The following is a 16,556-nucleotide window of genomic DNA, read 5'->3' as shown; positions in this document are numbered from 1 at the left end:
TCCAAAAAAAAAATCATTCACTCTAATCAGGTTGGATTTAAATCAAGAATGCTCAACATTAGGAAAACAATTAACATAATTTCCAAATTAAAAATAAATTCACACGATTATATTAATAGATGCAGATAAAGTTTTTATCTAAGTACAACACCTATTTTTGCTTAAAAAACAAAATCTATAAGGTATAGGATGTTTTTATTATGAAAAAAGTATCAATATAAAATCAAAAGTTAATATCATATGGAATAATAAAACACCAGCTTTCTTAAAAAAAAATAAAGGAGTAAAGGAAGGATGCTCTTCTTTCCCTTCTATTATTTGGCATGTGTGTGGAAATGCTAACAACAGCAGGAAGACAAGAGAAAGAAATTAAATTCATTAAAAATAGGCAAAGAGGAGACAAAGCTATGCTTATTTGTGGTGATATGATGGTTTGCTTAGCAAATCCTAAGGAACCAACAAAACCTCTGAGACAATGTCTCCGGTAAAATTTCAGGTTACAAAATAAAACCACAAAAGTCAAGAGCATGTTTACATAGTCAAAACCAAGGTGAGGAGTAATGATAGAAAGGGAGGTAATACTCAAAATAAGTACAAAATGAATAAGGCATCTAAGAGTCAATCTACCAAAGGTCACATATACACAGATACAGAGCACTCTGTAGAGGAAAAAACTGAAACATTATGGCTACATGTTGCCAATGTAATAAAAATGACACTACTACCCAAATAACTTAACAGATTTAGTGCTATGCTAATCAAACTACCACAGAGAAACTTCACAAAGCTAAATAATAACATAATAACAAAATCTATTTAGAGAAACAAAAGATCTAAAATATCAAGGGAGATAACATAAAAGGAAAAAATGAGGGCAGAAGAGCACTCAGAGCTCATACTGTGATATAAAGCAGTAATCAAAAATATTTGGTACTTGTTTAAAAATAGAGAAATGGAACAATGGAAAAGACTAAATAAAGATAATCAGAAGTAAATGATCATAATAACCCAATGTTCAATAAATCATGAATTACCCAAAAAACATCTCCCCTTAATAAGAATTGCTGGAAAATGTCTAACAAAAATTTTGTATAGATCAACATTTCACCATATGCCATAGAAAATCCTAAATGAATACATGACATGAATATTAAAGATCATATAAAAAATTAGAAAAGAAGTAAACTATATACCTTTCACAGCTAAGAATTCTAGGTGAATTCTTAACCAAATAGGGGAAAGGGATAATTATAAAAGAATAGTAATATAATTTTGATTCCATGAAACTGAAATGCTTTTGCACGAATAAAAAAATGCAACTTGGTTAAGAATGGCAGTTGCTGACAGTTGCTGAAAAAAAAAATTTTGTAATATATCTGACATATGAGATAAATAGACAGCTCGCAAATATCCAGCACTAAAAGCCACCCCATAGATAAGTGGTTCAAGAATATAGACAAACAGTTCTCAAAAGAAGGTTTGCAAACTATTAATTTTCATATGAAAGAGTACTCCAAATCATTAATGATAAGAGGATGGGAATATCAGCATTGGAGATATAGTGGAAAGAGAGACACACTATTCAGTGCGTATTGTACATAGATAGAGCTATAAACTGGACCAATCAATCTGAAAAGCAATTTGTAATTATGCAAAGAAAGGGACTTAAATGCCCCAAAAATTAATTCAGATACTTCCAAGGAGATCTTTGAGAAAATAGAGAGGCTCTGTAGACACCAAAATATTTATAGCAAAAATCTGGGAAATCATCCTCAGAGCTACCCTCAGCCATAGAACCAACAAAAAGCCCAAGAAAAACCCTTGACATTAAAAATAAATAGATATAGTTTGGCCTCCAGAAATTAAAAATGATTGGGTGTTATGTTAAAAAGTTACATCATATAACTAAAATACCAGCTCCCTCCACCCCCTCCCCATCCAAGCTGTTGCCAAGGCCTGCCAATTTCCACTTTGCAACATCTCTCTGATATGCCCTTTCTCTCCTCTGCTGCAGCCATGAGTAGTACAGGCCTTCATCACCTCCCACCTTGATTTCTGCAATAGCCTGCTGGTAGGTCTGCTTGCCGTCTGTCCCCACTATAGTAATTTTCCTAAAGCACAGGTCCAATCATGTTCCCCCCCTACTCAAAAAGCTCCAGTGGCTTGTCACTGCCTCTTGAATCAAATGCAAATTGCTCTGTTTGGCATTCAAAGCTCTTCATAACCTAGCCCTCCTCCTACTTTTCCAATCTTCTTATACCTTCCTCCCCAATGTGTACTCTTTGACCCAGGAGAATACTGGTCTCCTGGACATTCTGTTCCATGAATAAGACATTCCATCTCTTGGCTCCAGGAATTTATCTGGCTGTCCTCCCTGCCTAAAACATTCTCCCTCCTTGGCTCCACCTACTGATCTCCCTGACTTCCTTTAAGTCCCAACTAAAATCCCTTCATTTACTGAAAGTATTCCCTAAGCTCTCTTAATTCTAGTGCTTTCCCTCTGTTAATTATTTCTCATTTATCCTGTAAATAGTTTGCTTTGGATATATAATTGCTTGCATATTGTCTTCCCCATGAGATCATAAGCTCCATGAGGGCAAGGGGACTGTATTTTATCTTTTTGTATCCCCAATGCTTAGCACAGTGCCCAGAACGTAGTAGGTACTTAACAAATGTTTACTGACTGATTGGGACTCTCCATAGTAATAAGAAATTTAGGTAAAGGGGGAGATTCGGGAGGAAAGATAATTTCAGAGTTCAGTTTTGGATATGCTGAATTTAAGAGGTCTATGAAACATCTAGTTCAAAATATTGAATAATTGGAGATATGAGACTAGAGGTCAGAAGAGAGATTAGGGATTAACAAATAAATATGAGAATCATCTGCATAAAGACATGATAGTTGAAATCATGAGACCTGACAAAATCATCAGGTGAAATAATACTAAAAGAGAAGGCTCAGGATGGTCTTGAGAACATGCATGACTTAATGGGTAGGACCTGGATGAATATCTAGCACGAAACTGAGAAGGATGGTCAGATAGGTAGGAGGACAACCAGGGAAAAGCAAGGTTATGAAAACTTAAAGCGAGTATCAAGGAGAAGAGGGTGAACAACAGGGTCCAAGGGTGCAGAGAGGTCAAGAAGGATGAGGGTTGAGAAAAAGCCATTAAGATTTAGTGATTAAGAAATCACTTTAGAGAGCTTTTCAGACAAGTAGTGAGGTCAGAAGCCAAACTGCAGAGAGCTAAGAAGAAATGGAAGGACCAGTTATAGACTGCCTTCTCTAAGAAAGAAAGAGATATGGGATGACCACCAGCAGGAAACAAGGGGTCACGTGAGAGTCTCTTGGAGGATGGTGGAGATACGGGCGTGTCTGCAGGCAGTAGGGAAGCAGCCAGAAGACAGGGAAAGACTGAAGCTAAGTGAGAGAATGGGAATGATAGAGGGGGCATTCTGCTGGAGAAGAAAATATAGAATGGGATCACTTGGGCATGCAGAAGACTTAGCTTTGGAAAGAAAGGCCATCCCTTCATATGAAACAGGAGTAAAAGAAGAACATGGCAGAAAGCATTTTGGAGATGTGAGATAAAGAAGGGAGAAGAGAGCTCATAACCCCAACTTTTTCAGGGAAGTATGAGGCAAGGTTCTCACCTGAGAGAGCAGTGGTGGTGGGAAGGCAAGGGGAGGTTTGAGGAGGGATTAAAAGGTTTAGAAGAGTCTCCTTGTTGAGACAAGAAGTGAGTTAGGGAGGTGCAAAAATATTACCTTACTGCAGTGAGAGCCTGATTGAGATTATTTCACACAAATTTGTAAAGGATCTAGTCAGCATGGTTTTACAAATTTCTCCAACTTTGTTCAGCACCACTTGTACTGGAACCAAGGCAGTGGATGGTGGGAGTAATCAAGCTTCAGATTGATAGGAAAAGATATTTGATAGCATAAGTGGGCAGGAGACTCAAAAGAAAAGGATGTAGTAGTGGTCTTCTTTCAAAGCTGAACTGGTTCACTATGAGATCAGGATAAGGAATAGGGGAGAGTGTAACCAGTGCAGGAGTGATAGCCTGGGCAAGAACTGAAGGACAGGGGGATTAGAAGTCATGATGAGAATAAAGAAGAGTTTTGGGGATTGTAAAACACAGAGAGAGGTGGAATGACAGCAGATTATGTTGAGATAAAGGAATTTCAGAATTCATGAACATAAAAGGGGTACATTTGTAGGGGATGGTAAGATTGAGAGTATAACCATCTCCAGTGTGTAGCTGAGGTAGAGTAGAAGAGAAGGTCATGAGAAATTAGTAAATTGAGAAACTGCAAGGGTTAGGGTGTTTGAGGCAGTCTTCTGGCTTCCACCTTCCCTACATGTCTATTTTTAATCTAAATTGATCAATGAACTCCCTGTTCATCAACATCAGTCTCTTTAGAAAATTCCCTCTTTGGGGATGCCCATGAATTGGAGAATGGCTAAACAAGTTGTGGTATATGAACGTAATAAAATACTATTGTGTTATAAGAAATGATGAGCAGGCAGATTTCACAAAAATCTGGACTTATATGAACTGATACAAAATGAAGTGATAAGAAAGAGTACGCAGTATATAAAGTACACAGGAAATGTATATAATAGCAGTGGCATTGTGCAGTGATCAGCTATGAGTGACTTAGCTCTTCTCAGTAATACAATGATCCAAAATAATTCCAAAAGACTCATGATGGAAAATGCTAACCACATCCAAAGAAAGAACTGATGGAATTAGAAGGCAGATACTATTTTTTTCACTTTATTTTTTCAAGCTTTTTTTTCTTTTTGTCTGTTTCTTCTTTCACATGACTAAAATAGAAATACATGATTGCACATATACCATCCATATCAAACTATTTACCATCTTAGGGAGGTGGGAAGGAAGATAGAAGGAGAGGGAGAGAGAAAGTTTGGAACACAAAAAGTTTTTTTAAGTAAATGTTAAAAAAAATTGTCTTTACATGTAATTGAAAAAAATAAAATACTATTTACTTGTTTGTTTGGGTTTTTGGAGGCAATCAGGGTTAAGTAACTTGCCCAAGGTCACACAGTTAGTGTCTGAGGCTGGATTTGAACTCAAGACCACCTGACTCCAGGACCAGTGCTCTATCCACTGTGCCCCCTAGCTGCCCTGGAAAAAAATAAAATGCTATTTAAAAAAGAAAAAGAAAACTCTCCCTTTTGTTCCTTCTCAGAACTGTCTCTATTTGCATCTTCAGAATTTCATTCTTGGAAGGTTCAATTCTACTACAGAATTTTAGGTTATAGAGTCCTCTCAATTCCTTCCCCCAAAACTCTGAATTTTTTCTTATGCAAAAATATAAAGTGCATGACAGAACTGAGATTCAAAAGGATTTCTCCATGGGCTGATGGTGGGTTAAATAAATAAATAAGATACTATTTAATAATGAAAATAGTAAAGTTCTCTTCCATGGCACAAAAACCCAACTGTATAAGGACAGAATAGCAGATATATGGGTAGACCACAGTTCATTGGAAAATTATGTGGGTTGTAATGAAAGATCAGTGAATCAATCGTATGACAAAACAGTTAAAAAACATAATGCAGTCTTCAGCTGCATTGACAGAGAAATAACATTCTCCATAAGGGAGCTTATTATTGTTCCACTGCACTTAGCCATTATTAGAACATGTTTGAAGTACTGCATTGTATTCTGAGTGGTACGTTTTAGGTAAAATAACAAATTGAGTGCCTTTGAGGAGAACAATCAAGATGACAACAGCGAAGGGAGCTAGAAACCTTGTCACAAGAGGATTGAAGCAACCTGAGATATTTAGCCTGGAAGAGAGAAGACTGAGAGTGAAGGGAACCTCAATGATATAAAGAATTACTATTCAGAAGTTAGACTAGTCTTCACCAGCTTTGGCTGCTTAAACTAGATTTTTGATGGTGGAACTAGAATGATGGCAGAAGTTAGTGAAAGACAAGTTTCAGCACAATATATGGAAATCCTTCCTAATAACTAGATGTCCCGAAGTAGAGAAGCAAGGATCCTTCACTGGGATCCTTCAAGCTGCAGCCAGAGAATCACTTAACAATCACATGTTACAACTTAACTGAGTTTAACTGCTTAAGGGTCATTTGGACTAAGGGGTGTCTAAGGTCCCTTCTCAACTAAGAGTCTACAATTCTATTCTCTTTCCTCACTTGAACTGAAAAAGTGAATTAAATTATACCTCTTCTTTTGAGCAAAATGTGAGCACTGTCTCTTTGAGCCTGATCCTTGCCATTATTCCAAGGCAAAACATTATTACAATCTTCCCAAATTTCATTGGGAGCCACTTTTATACGAATTTTTGAAATGGCTGAACTGTTTCCGGTTTCTGTATTTGCAAGACTTAAATCATCATACACATGGGACTCAACAGGTTCTTCTTCCTTATTCTTTTTACCTAACAGAAGAAACAATTTAATTAAAATGGCAAAGTTGAACTCATCACATTTTAAGAGATATTAGTCCCAGAGTAGTTTAAAATATGTAGTGAATGCATATCAATACTTTATTTCTTTAGTGGCTCTAATGAAGACTTGCCTTTCTTGACTAGGAAGTCAAAATACTAAATAACAAAATGTAACAAAAGCAGTCCACATGAAAATATATATATATATGTCTTCCTCCTTAACCTACTAAATGAAAATTAAAGATAAGGAGAAGCATTTAATGCCTTTTTGTTGCAAAGAAAATAAGTAGGAATGGGAGGGAAGAGGGAAGGAAGGAAGGAAGGAAAGAAGGAAGGAAGGAAGGAAGGAAGGAAGGAAGGAAGGAAGGAAGGAAGGAAGGAAGGAAAAGGAGGGAAGGAAGGAAGGAAGGAAGGAAGGAGGGAGGGAGGGAGGAGAAAAGAAAAATAATAGATCTAGATCACATAAAATAAATTAGAAGAGAATTCAAAAGTTCATGTACCTTTCCACCCCACATTCCTAAGAAAGTACAAGTCACAGAAAGACTTTTGAAATGACAATAGCTTTTTAAACTTTTTCTGCTCATAACCTCCCTGAAGGATCTGACAATTCCCCCAATGTCAGGAATCACTCCTCCTGAGCCTCAAAAGCCAAACAAGAAAAACAAACCCAATAACATATTAACCAAAAGTATGGCAGGAGTTCCAGGATATCCAGAAAAGGAAAGAGCAATCTCCAGTACTTTTCCTTTGTTTTATTCAGAAGAGGCACAAACAAAGTCATGAAGATTTATTCAGTTCAACATACATTAAGCCCCAAATGTATGCTTAATAAATATGCAATTCATTGAGGGAGATAGGGATAACTAATTCTATTCTATTTCATGAATTTTGCTAATCTCTAAATATGCAAAGACAAAAGGAAAAAATCCTTGACTTCGAGGAGCTTATCTTCTGCTTGGGTGGGGTGAAAAACCACCTGGATGGATGGATGGATGGATGGATGGATGGATGGATGGATGGATGGATAAAGATACAGAAAATCCTATCTATATAGAAAGATATTTCTCTATATAGTTACATAAATGCAAACTAAATATGAAATAAGTTTAAAGTAATGGGATGGAAACTAACAACTAAGGAAATCAAGAGTCTTGTAGGTGGTGGCACTTGACCTGAACAGGATTAGAACATGGCCCCTGACTTCATGGCATCTCTAGTATGGGAAGGTGAAAAATTAGAATGTCATCACAGTAGAAAGAATATGACAATAACAAAGAGCTTGTATCTAACCAAGAAGAAGGAATTTCTTAATAGAACTGTAATTGATAGGAATCTTGGGAAGTAATCACTACATCATTCTAAGGAGGGGGCTACCTGGCACAATCTATAATGTGCCATAAACTACAAAAAAGCAGGATTCAAAGAGTTCAGACTTGAAATAGCATTTTCTAGCCTGAGACTGTAAAAGAGAGGTTAGTTCAAGAGGGAACTACTAAGGAACAAAATTCTGGGAACAAAGTTGCAAATAATTACCATGAAGAAAAGAGAAGGTAGTTACTGAAACTAATATGATTGTAGTAGGAGTTCATAAATTAGCTCCAATTTTAAAAGCATATAATACAGGGCATGAAAACAAGGGAAAATAACCAATGATTAATTTTTTAAAGGTGGTAAGAGCTTATAAGAATAGTATCAAGAAGGCTAAATAAAGCCAAGTATGAGCTAAAGTGTATGATAAATGTTAAATACAACAAAAGTTACTTTAGCTGGTTTATGAAGGTATAGAACATCTTCTTGAAGTGATGGGAAGAATAAACCATGAGAAAGAAAAAAAACTATTTGTCTTCTTCTTTGATTCTGTTTTCTCTACCAAGAAAAATGATCTCCAAATTGAGAACAGGAAAAAAAAATGGTTAATGAGGGAATTAAAACCCAAGATCAGGGTGCAGCTGATACATGTAGCTTTCCTCAATAAGGTGAAGCTATATGGCACAGATGTACTACATTTTAAAGTACTACAACACTTTGAAATAACATGGAGAAAGGGAGAGATGACACAGGAATGGATACAGGGAAAAGCATCAAATTTCAAAAAGTGAAAGATAAATATTTTGACACATATACTGATGAACTTGACTTCAGTAACTGGCGCAATCCTAGAACAGACTATTTAAAGAATGGTTTGTGACTGCTTAGAAATAGATGATCAAATTACTAAAAGTCATTAGTGTATTAAAGATGAGCCATATCTCAATTGCCTAATTTTGCTTTTATTTTAAATAGAATTACTAAACTTCAAGACTGGGAAAGTAGTAAAGTGGTTGGCAATTTCTCACATTGTGAATAAGATGAAAAGATGATAATAGATAAAGGAAATTAAGTTGGTTTGGAATAAGCTTAAAGACCCAAAGGCATGATGTCAACCTGGAGGGAAAATGCTCCCAGAAAGCAAAAGGCTTCTGCGTTTGGCACTATTTTTGTAACATTTTTGTTAATGACTTAAATGAAGGCACAGATGGGATACTTATCAAATAGACACAAAACTGGGAGGAATAGTCAATCAAAAGGCATGTATTAAATATGTACTATATGCCAGATACAGTACTAAGCACTGGGAATTCCGTGATGTCCTCAAGGAGCTCAAAGTCTAGTGGGGAAGACAATATGCAAACAACTACATACAAACAAAATACATACAGGATAAATTGGAATAGTCTCAGGGGAAAGGACTGGCATACCAGGAAAGGCTTCTTGCAAGGATATAAGTTAGTTGAGACTAGAAGGAAGTCAAGAGGCAGGGAAGAGGAGACAGAGAATTCCAGGCATGGCTTCAAATTTGGGAGGTGAGTGTTGTGTGCCAAGATCAAGGAGAACAGTGTCAGTGGATCACAGGGTACATGGAGAGATGGGGGGTGAGAAGATGGAAAGGTAGGAAAGGGCCAGGTCATAAAGAGCTTTAAAATCCAGAGAATTTTATATTTGATCTTAGAGATATCAGTTGGCCACTGAAGTTAATTGACAAAGCAAGGTGACATGGTTAGACCTGCACTTTAGGAAGATCAGTGTGACAGCCAGGTGGAAGGCTGGTTTGGTCGGGGAGAGGACTGAAGCAGGGTGACCAACCAGGAGGCAGGGGATGACAGCCTGCACTAGACAGGGTGACTGTGTCATAGGAGAGGCCCTCCCTCCTCACCTCTATCCTCACTGCTAGTACCTCCCTTCTGAGATTATCTTCCACTTATACTGTATATATCTCGTATGCACATAGTTATTTGAATGCTGTCTCCCCAATTAGATGCTGAGCTCTTAAAGAGTAGGTATGAAAGGTTTTGTCTTTCTTGGTATTCCCAGCACAGCATCATGCATGGTACGTAGTAAATGCTTAATAAAGATGTAATGATTGATTGGCTGGAAATTAGAGCAATGCCAATTTGGTTCAGCCTTAAGAAAAACTTTATTAACAAACAGAGCTGCTGCAAAATAGAATGGGTTCCTCAAGGAATAGTGAGTTCCTAATTCGTGAAAGCATTTAAATGGAAACTGTGATGTTTGAGATAGGACTTATAACCTGGGTAGAGACTAAACTAGGCAACCTTCCCACCCAACTCCAAGATTCTATGGTTCTAGGAATAAGAAATCATTCTCAGTTCAAATGGATTAAAAATGTGACCTTGACAAACTAATTCCAAGAATACTAACATAGTACATTTTTATATGTAACCAATCTTAAGAAAGATTATTATTGGGAAATATCCCTCCACCAAAAAATATCTCCCTCCTATTATCTGAAATTCCATCTTGGTCATTTAGTCCATTGGAATAAGAAGCATCATACAAACTCCCGGGCAGCAATTTTTCTTAATTAGGTTGACCTATTTTCGTGGATGTGACCTCTGACCCTTACCATATTTAAGGTTTTATGCTATGATGAATTCTTCATCAACAGTGTTGAAACAACCCATACAACTCCCACATTCAGGTATGAGACATGAGATAACTAGCATAGACGCATCTTCCCTTTTGATTTATGAAAAATTTCAAAATCAATCTCCTTCAACAATGTTCTCCTTAAAAAATTGAGGTTATATTAGTGTTCAAAAACAAAAGTACTGTGTTCATATGATTCTTGAGTAATTTTATTAGTTCTTGATTTTGGTACCTTACATTTGTTTTTTTCCCTATCTACCTGGAGTATTTATAAAAACAATCTAAGATAGAGTGGGGAACTTGAGGCCACATGTGGTACTCAAGTGCAGCCCTCTGACTTGAATCCTTTTATTAAAAAGATTGTTCTATGAGATTTGGATTCAGTCAAAGGGCCACACTTGAGGACCTAGAGGGCCACATGGGGTCTTAAGGCTGCAGGTTTCCACCACTGGTCCAAATGTTCCAAACTGAATTCTAACTTTCTGTCAACATAAGAAACTTTTTCTGGGCCTTAGATTTGTGTTGGGCTTGCCTTTTAGGACTACAGCCCTAATAAGCTATAATAAACTTTTTTTCCCCCCATCGTAGTTGAAATCACCTTCTTCCTGATTCTTGAGGGGAGAAACTTTAGCAATATTTTCTACAAGGCTTGGATCTTTTTCAGGTTTCTGGTTTGAAGAAGTTTTGCAGCTATCTCCTTGCTGGGCAGCTTTATCATCCTCAGAAATATTATTCTGTTGCATATCTCCCACAGTAGATGATGATGATGATGATGAATAAATATTTCCTAAGTGGTCCATTATGGGAAGCAAATATAATTCTGGTTGAAGAGCCTAAAACATATAGGAAACAATTTAGCAGAGAATAAATTTTTCTTATTATTTTATTTGTTTTCAGTGTTTTACAATTACTTCCATGTAACTTAGACTTTTCCCCTTCCTTCCCCTCCTTTCCCCCTCCCTCTTCTCTCCCTGCCTGAGACAATTTTATATAGGTTCTACACATACATTCCTAATAAATACATTTTCACCTTAGTCATGTTGCATAGAAGAATTAAAATGAATGGGAGAAATCATAAAACAAACCAAAACATAATACAAAAGAAAATGATCTGCTATATTCTGCAATCAGATTTCATAGTTCTTTCTCTGGATGTGGAAGGCATTTTGCCTTAAGAGACCAGTGGGAAGTTTTTAAGTCCTTGCATTGCAATGAAGTACTAAGTCTACCAGAAAAAAATCCTCACACACTGTGGTGCTGTTACAAAGTTCTCCTGGGTCTACTCCTTTCGCTTAGCATCAGTTCATATAAATCCTTTCAGGCCTCTCTGCAGTTTTCCTGTTCATTTCTTATAGGATAATAGTGTGCCATTACATTCATATACCACAACTTGTTCAGCCATTCCCCAATTGATGGGCATCTCCTTGATTTCCAGTTTTTGACCACACAAAGACAGCTGCTATAAATATTTTTGTACATGTGGGACCCTTTCCCATTTTTATGATCTCTTGGGGATACAGTCCTGGAAGAGGTACTGCTGGGTCAAAGGGTATGCACATTTTTGTATTCCTTTGGGCATAATTCCAAATTGCTCTCCAGAATGGTTGGATTAGCTCACAGCTCTACCAACAATGAATTAGTGTTCCAACTCTCCCACATCTTCTCCAACATTTATCATCATCTCATTCTGTCATGTTGGCCAATCTTATAGGTGTGATGTGGTATCTCAGAGTTGTTTTGATTTGCATCTCTCTAATCAAGAGTGATTTAGAGCATTTTTTCATATGACTATAGATAGCTTTAATTTCTTCCTCTGAAAACTGCCTGTTCATATCCTTTCACCATTTATCAATTGGGGAATGACTTGTATTGTTGTACATTTGACTCAGTTCTCTATATATTCTAGAAATGAGGGCTTTATCCCCGAGATTAGCTGTAAAAATTCTTTGCCAATTTACTACATCCCTCCAAATCTTGGTTGCATTGGGTTTGTTTGTGCAAAAACTTTTCAATTTAATGTAATCAAAATTATTCATTTTGCACTTCATAATGTTTTCTATCTCTTGTTCAGTCAAAAATTCTTCCCTTCTCCACAAATCTGATAAATACACCATTGCTCCACTAATTTGTTTATAGTATCAATCTTTATACCTACATCATGTTCTCATTTGGATTTTATTCTTGTGTACGGTGTCACGCATTGGTCTATGCCTAGTTTCCACCACAATTATTCAGTTTCCCCAGCAGTTTTTGTTGAATAGTGAGATCATATCCCAGAAACTGGGATCCTTGAGTTTATCAAACAGTAGATTGCTATATTCATTGACTACTGTGTCTTGAGTACCTAACCTATTCCACTGGTCTACCCCTCTATTTCTTAGCGAGTACCAAGTGGTTTTGATAATTGCTGCTTTATAACACAATATGAGATCTGGTAGAGCTAGGCCTCCTTCTCTAGCATTTCTCTTCATTAGTTCCCTTGATATTCTGGACCTTTTGTTCTTCCAGATGAATTTTGATATTATTTTTTCTAGCTCTACAACATAATCATCTGATAGTTTGATTGGTATGGCACTGAATAAGCAAATTAATTTAGGTAGAACTGTCATTTTTATTATATTGGCTAGTCCCACCCACGAGCAGCTGATGTTTTCTCACTTACTTAGATCTGACTTTATTTGTGCAAAGTGTTTTGTAATTGTGTTCATATAGTCCCTGAGTTTGTTTTGGCAGGTAGACTCCCAAATATTTTATAGTGTCTACCATAGCTTTAAATGGGATTTCTCTTTCTATATCTTGCTGTTGGGCTTTGTTCGTAATATATAGAAATGCAGAAGATTTGTGTGGGTTTATTTTGTAACCTACAACTTTGCCAAAGTTGTTTATTATTTCAAGTAGTTTTTTACTTGGTTCCCTGGGATTCTCTAAGTATATCATCATATCATCTGAAAAGAGTGATAACTTAGTTTCTTCTTTGCCTATTCTAATTCCTTCAATTTCTTTTTCTTCTCTTATTGTTACAGCTAACATTTCTAGTACCATATTGAATAATAGTGGTGATAATAGCCATCCTTGTTTCACCTCTGATCTTATTGGAAATACATCTAGCTTATCTCCATGGCATATAATGCTTGCTGATAGTTTTAGGTAGATACTGCTTATTATTTTATGGAAAGTTCCCTTTATTCCTATGCTCTCCAGTGTTTTTAATAGGAATGGGTGTTGCATTTTGTCGAAAGCTTTTTTTTGCATGTACTGAGAATCATGTGGTTTCTGTTAGTTTTGTTGTTGATATGATCAATAATGTTAAATAGTTTTCCTAATATTGAACCAGTCCTGCATTCCTACTATAAATCCTACCTGATCATAATGTATTATTCTCATGATAAGTTGCTGTATTCTTTTTGCTAAAATCTTATTTAAAATTTTTGTATCTATATTCATTAGAGAAATTGGTCTATAATTTTCTTTCTCTGTTTTGTCTCTTCCTGGTTTAGGCATCAAAACCATATTTGTATCATAAAAAGAATTTGGGAGGACCCCTTCTTCCCCAATTTTCCCAAATAGTCTATATAGTACTGGAATTAATTGTTCTTTAAATGTTTGATAGAATTTCACTTGTGAATCCATCTGACCCTGGAGATTTTTTTCCTAGGGAGTTCATTGATGGCTTGTTAAACTTCTTTTTCTGAGATGGGGTTATTTAAGTATTCAACTTCCTCTACTGTTAATCAGGGCAATTTGTATCTTTTAAAATAATCATCCATCTCATTGAGATTGTCGAATTTATGGGCATAAAGTTGGGCAAAGTAATTTATTATTATTGTTTTAATTTCCTCCTCATTGGAGGTGAGTTCACCCTTTTCATTTTTGTTATTGGTAATTTAGTTTTCTTCTTTCTTTTTTTAAATCAAATTGACCGAAGGTTTATCAACCAAAACCAACTCTTAGTTTTATTTATTAGTTCAATAGTCTTCTTAATTTCAATTTTATTAATCTCTTCTTTGCTTTTCAGTATTTCTAATTTGGTATTTACTTGGGGATTTTCAATTTGTTCTTTTTTGAGTTTTTTCAGCTGCATGCCCAATTAGAGAATAAATTTTTAAAAAATGTTTTAAAATAAAAGTTTTTCAGTGCGTTACATACATATGGTGGAGCAAATGACTTGAGTTTCAGTTCCTTTTCTTGCTTTGTCTTCACCTAAAAACATAGACATGAAAAATCAATCATGATTTTCATGATTTTTTATTTATTTACTTCCAACTTTGCAAAGAGTATATAAAGAACTAAGCTGAATTTTAAAGCTAATAGCAAAAGTGGATGGAAGATTTTGTAGAATATGAGTTTATTGTCTGAGTGCATCAAGTATAATTGAATTCATACATCTTTCAATTATGCAAATGCTAGTTCTCATATATTTAAGTAGGGCTCAACTGTCGATAATAAAAGAGAGTTCTAAGGTGGGACTAAGGGAATAGTTTTACTTGGTCAAATGTTACAGTTAAGAAATAGTGGTATATGTAGCTTGAGAATTCACTAATTCTTCATTCATCCTTCCTACTTAAAGATTTGAACAGTAGTTATTTTAATAGCTTTTTTTTTATATTTTCTTTCTCTCAGGACCAAAATCTAGAATGAATACATATAAAATATCTGAGTAGAGGTATATATAATTATTATTTATTCATACATTTGACTTTATTATGTCCAAAATAAAAATAACCATAGGATTCTGCATTGAAATTTTCATTCATTCTCTCAGGGCATTTGTCTACTATATGTCAGGCACTGATTGTATTTATTAATTTGTTCTAACAAAAATGTAATATCAAAGAAAGAAATCTAAGCATGTGAAAAAATGTTTCATTTGATTAATAATTAGAGAAATCCAAAGCAAAGCAACTTTGAGGTTCCATCTCACACCCATGAGATTAGCAAAGATTACAAAAAAAAGAAAATGACAAATGTTGGAGAGGCTTCAGGGGAAATGCTTCAGGAAATGAATGCACTGTTGGTGAAACTGTGAATTGGTCCAACCATTCTGGCAAGCAACTTGGGCCTACTCCCAAAAGTCACAAAAAGTGTGTACATCTTTTGCTCACTGATACTACTATAAGATAACTATCCCACAGAGATTAAAGAAAGAAAAAAAAATAATTGCTTATATTGTTCTTTTGATAGGAGAAAAAGGAAACTAAGGGGATGCCCACCCTTAGGGAATGGACAAATATATTATAATGGAATATTATTAGGCTATAAGAAAGGATGCAATGGAGAGCTTCAGAAAACTCAGAGGACCTCTCTAAACTGATGCACAGTGAAGAAAGCAGAATCAGAAAACCTTCTTGGGAATTTGTCTATTCCATTAAGCAAAGTATGTTTATAGAAGAATTTGATATTTGAGTAGGGAAAGAAAAGAAGATAATAACTTTACACCTAAAGTATTGTGGTAATAGGTACTTTTATTTTTATATAGTTAACTGTAAAAATGAAAAATTACAACTAAATAAGTAAGACATACACAATATGCCCTGCCATTAATCAATCAGCAAGTATTTATTAAACACCTATTTTATGCTAGACACTAGGAATACAAAGCCAAAAATTAAACAGTCCCTGAATTCAAGGAGTTTACTCTTGGTGTGACAAAGTACCTTTCAAACTGTGATTTGATATTTATGAGCTGGCAGCAGAGACAATGACTGGGCATCTGGACTTGGCCGTGGATCTATTTTTTTCCTGCCTTTTCATGTACATATGAGAACAGAAAAAAACTTAGGAGTTTAAATATTGGGAAACATCCAGAGAAGCATGGGAATTATTAGGCAAATAACCTTTACCTAGCCTAGTTTATAGCCTAGTCTTCAAAGATTGATAATGGGAAATACATGGAATGATCAACACAAACTAGGGTGAGGTCGGCGGCCAGGGGCCTAAACCCAGACCAGGATGAGGAATCCAAAGAAAAGACAAAGCCCAAGGGCATCTGATAACTAGGCTCACCCAGCTGTCCGACGAGAGAAAAGAAATGCCAGACTGTGGAACAACACACCCTAATGTGAGTTGGGAAGGCGGGGAAGGAGCCTAGGCTGAGAGAGTGAGAGAGAGAGCTACACATTTGGGCTGTGACAGCAGACACTGCAGCACAGAAGCAGAAACACCAAGAGGAGACCATAAGACTGGG

At 35.9% G+C, this 16,556-nt stretch overlaps 1 protein-coding gene across 8 annotated transcripts in view; it reads right to left on the bottom strand.

The window, feature by feature from the left end:
* Positions 1-16,556, bottom strand: part of SPATA1 (spermatogenesis associated 1) — a 72,031-nt gene that overhangs the window by 34,955 nt on the left and 20,520 nt on the right. For 5 of the 8 annotated variants that reach the window (XM_072648876.1, XM_072648872.1, XM_072648869.1 and 2 more), the window contains 3 exons: positions 14,519-14,572; positions 10,971-11,205; positions 6,221-6,436 (listed from right to left, as the gene is read on the bottom strand). In XM_072648876.1, coding sequence (XP_072504977.1) covers positions 6,221-6,436; positions 10,971-11,172 — 418 coding nt within the window. In that variant the 5' untranslated portion in view covers positions 11,173-11,205; positions 14,519-14,572. The remainder of the gene's footprint in view (positions 1-6,220; positions 6,437-10,970; positions 11,206-14,518; positions 14,573-16,556) is intronic. The other 3 variants (XM_072648871.1, XM_072648874.1, XM_072648875.1) reach the window with 3 other exon arrangements.

The sequence above is a fragment of the Notamacropus eugenii genome, chromosome 2 (genome assembly GCF_028372415.1).
Source record: "Notamacropus eugenii isolate mMacEug1 chromosome 2, mMacEug1.pri_v2, whole genome shotgun sequence".
NCBI classification, from domain to species: domain Eukaryota; kingdom Metazoa; phylum Chordata; class Mammalia; order Diprotodontia; family Macropodidae; genus Notamacropus; species Notamacropus eugenii.
Note: the sequence above shows the minus strand (reverse complement) of the source record. Positions and strands in the feature narration are given on the sequence as shown.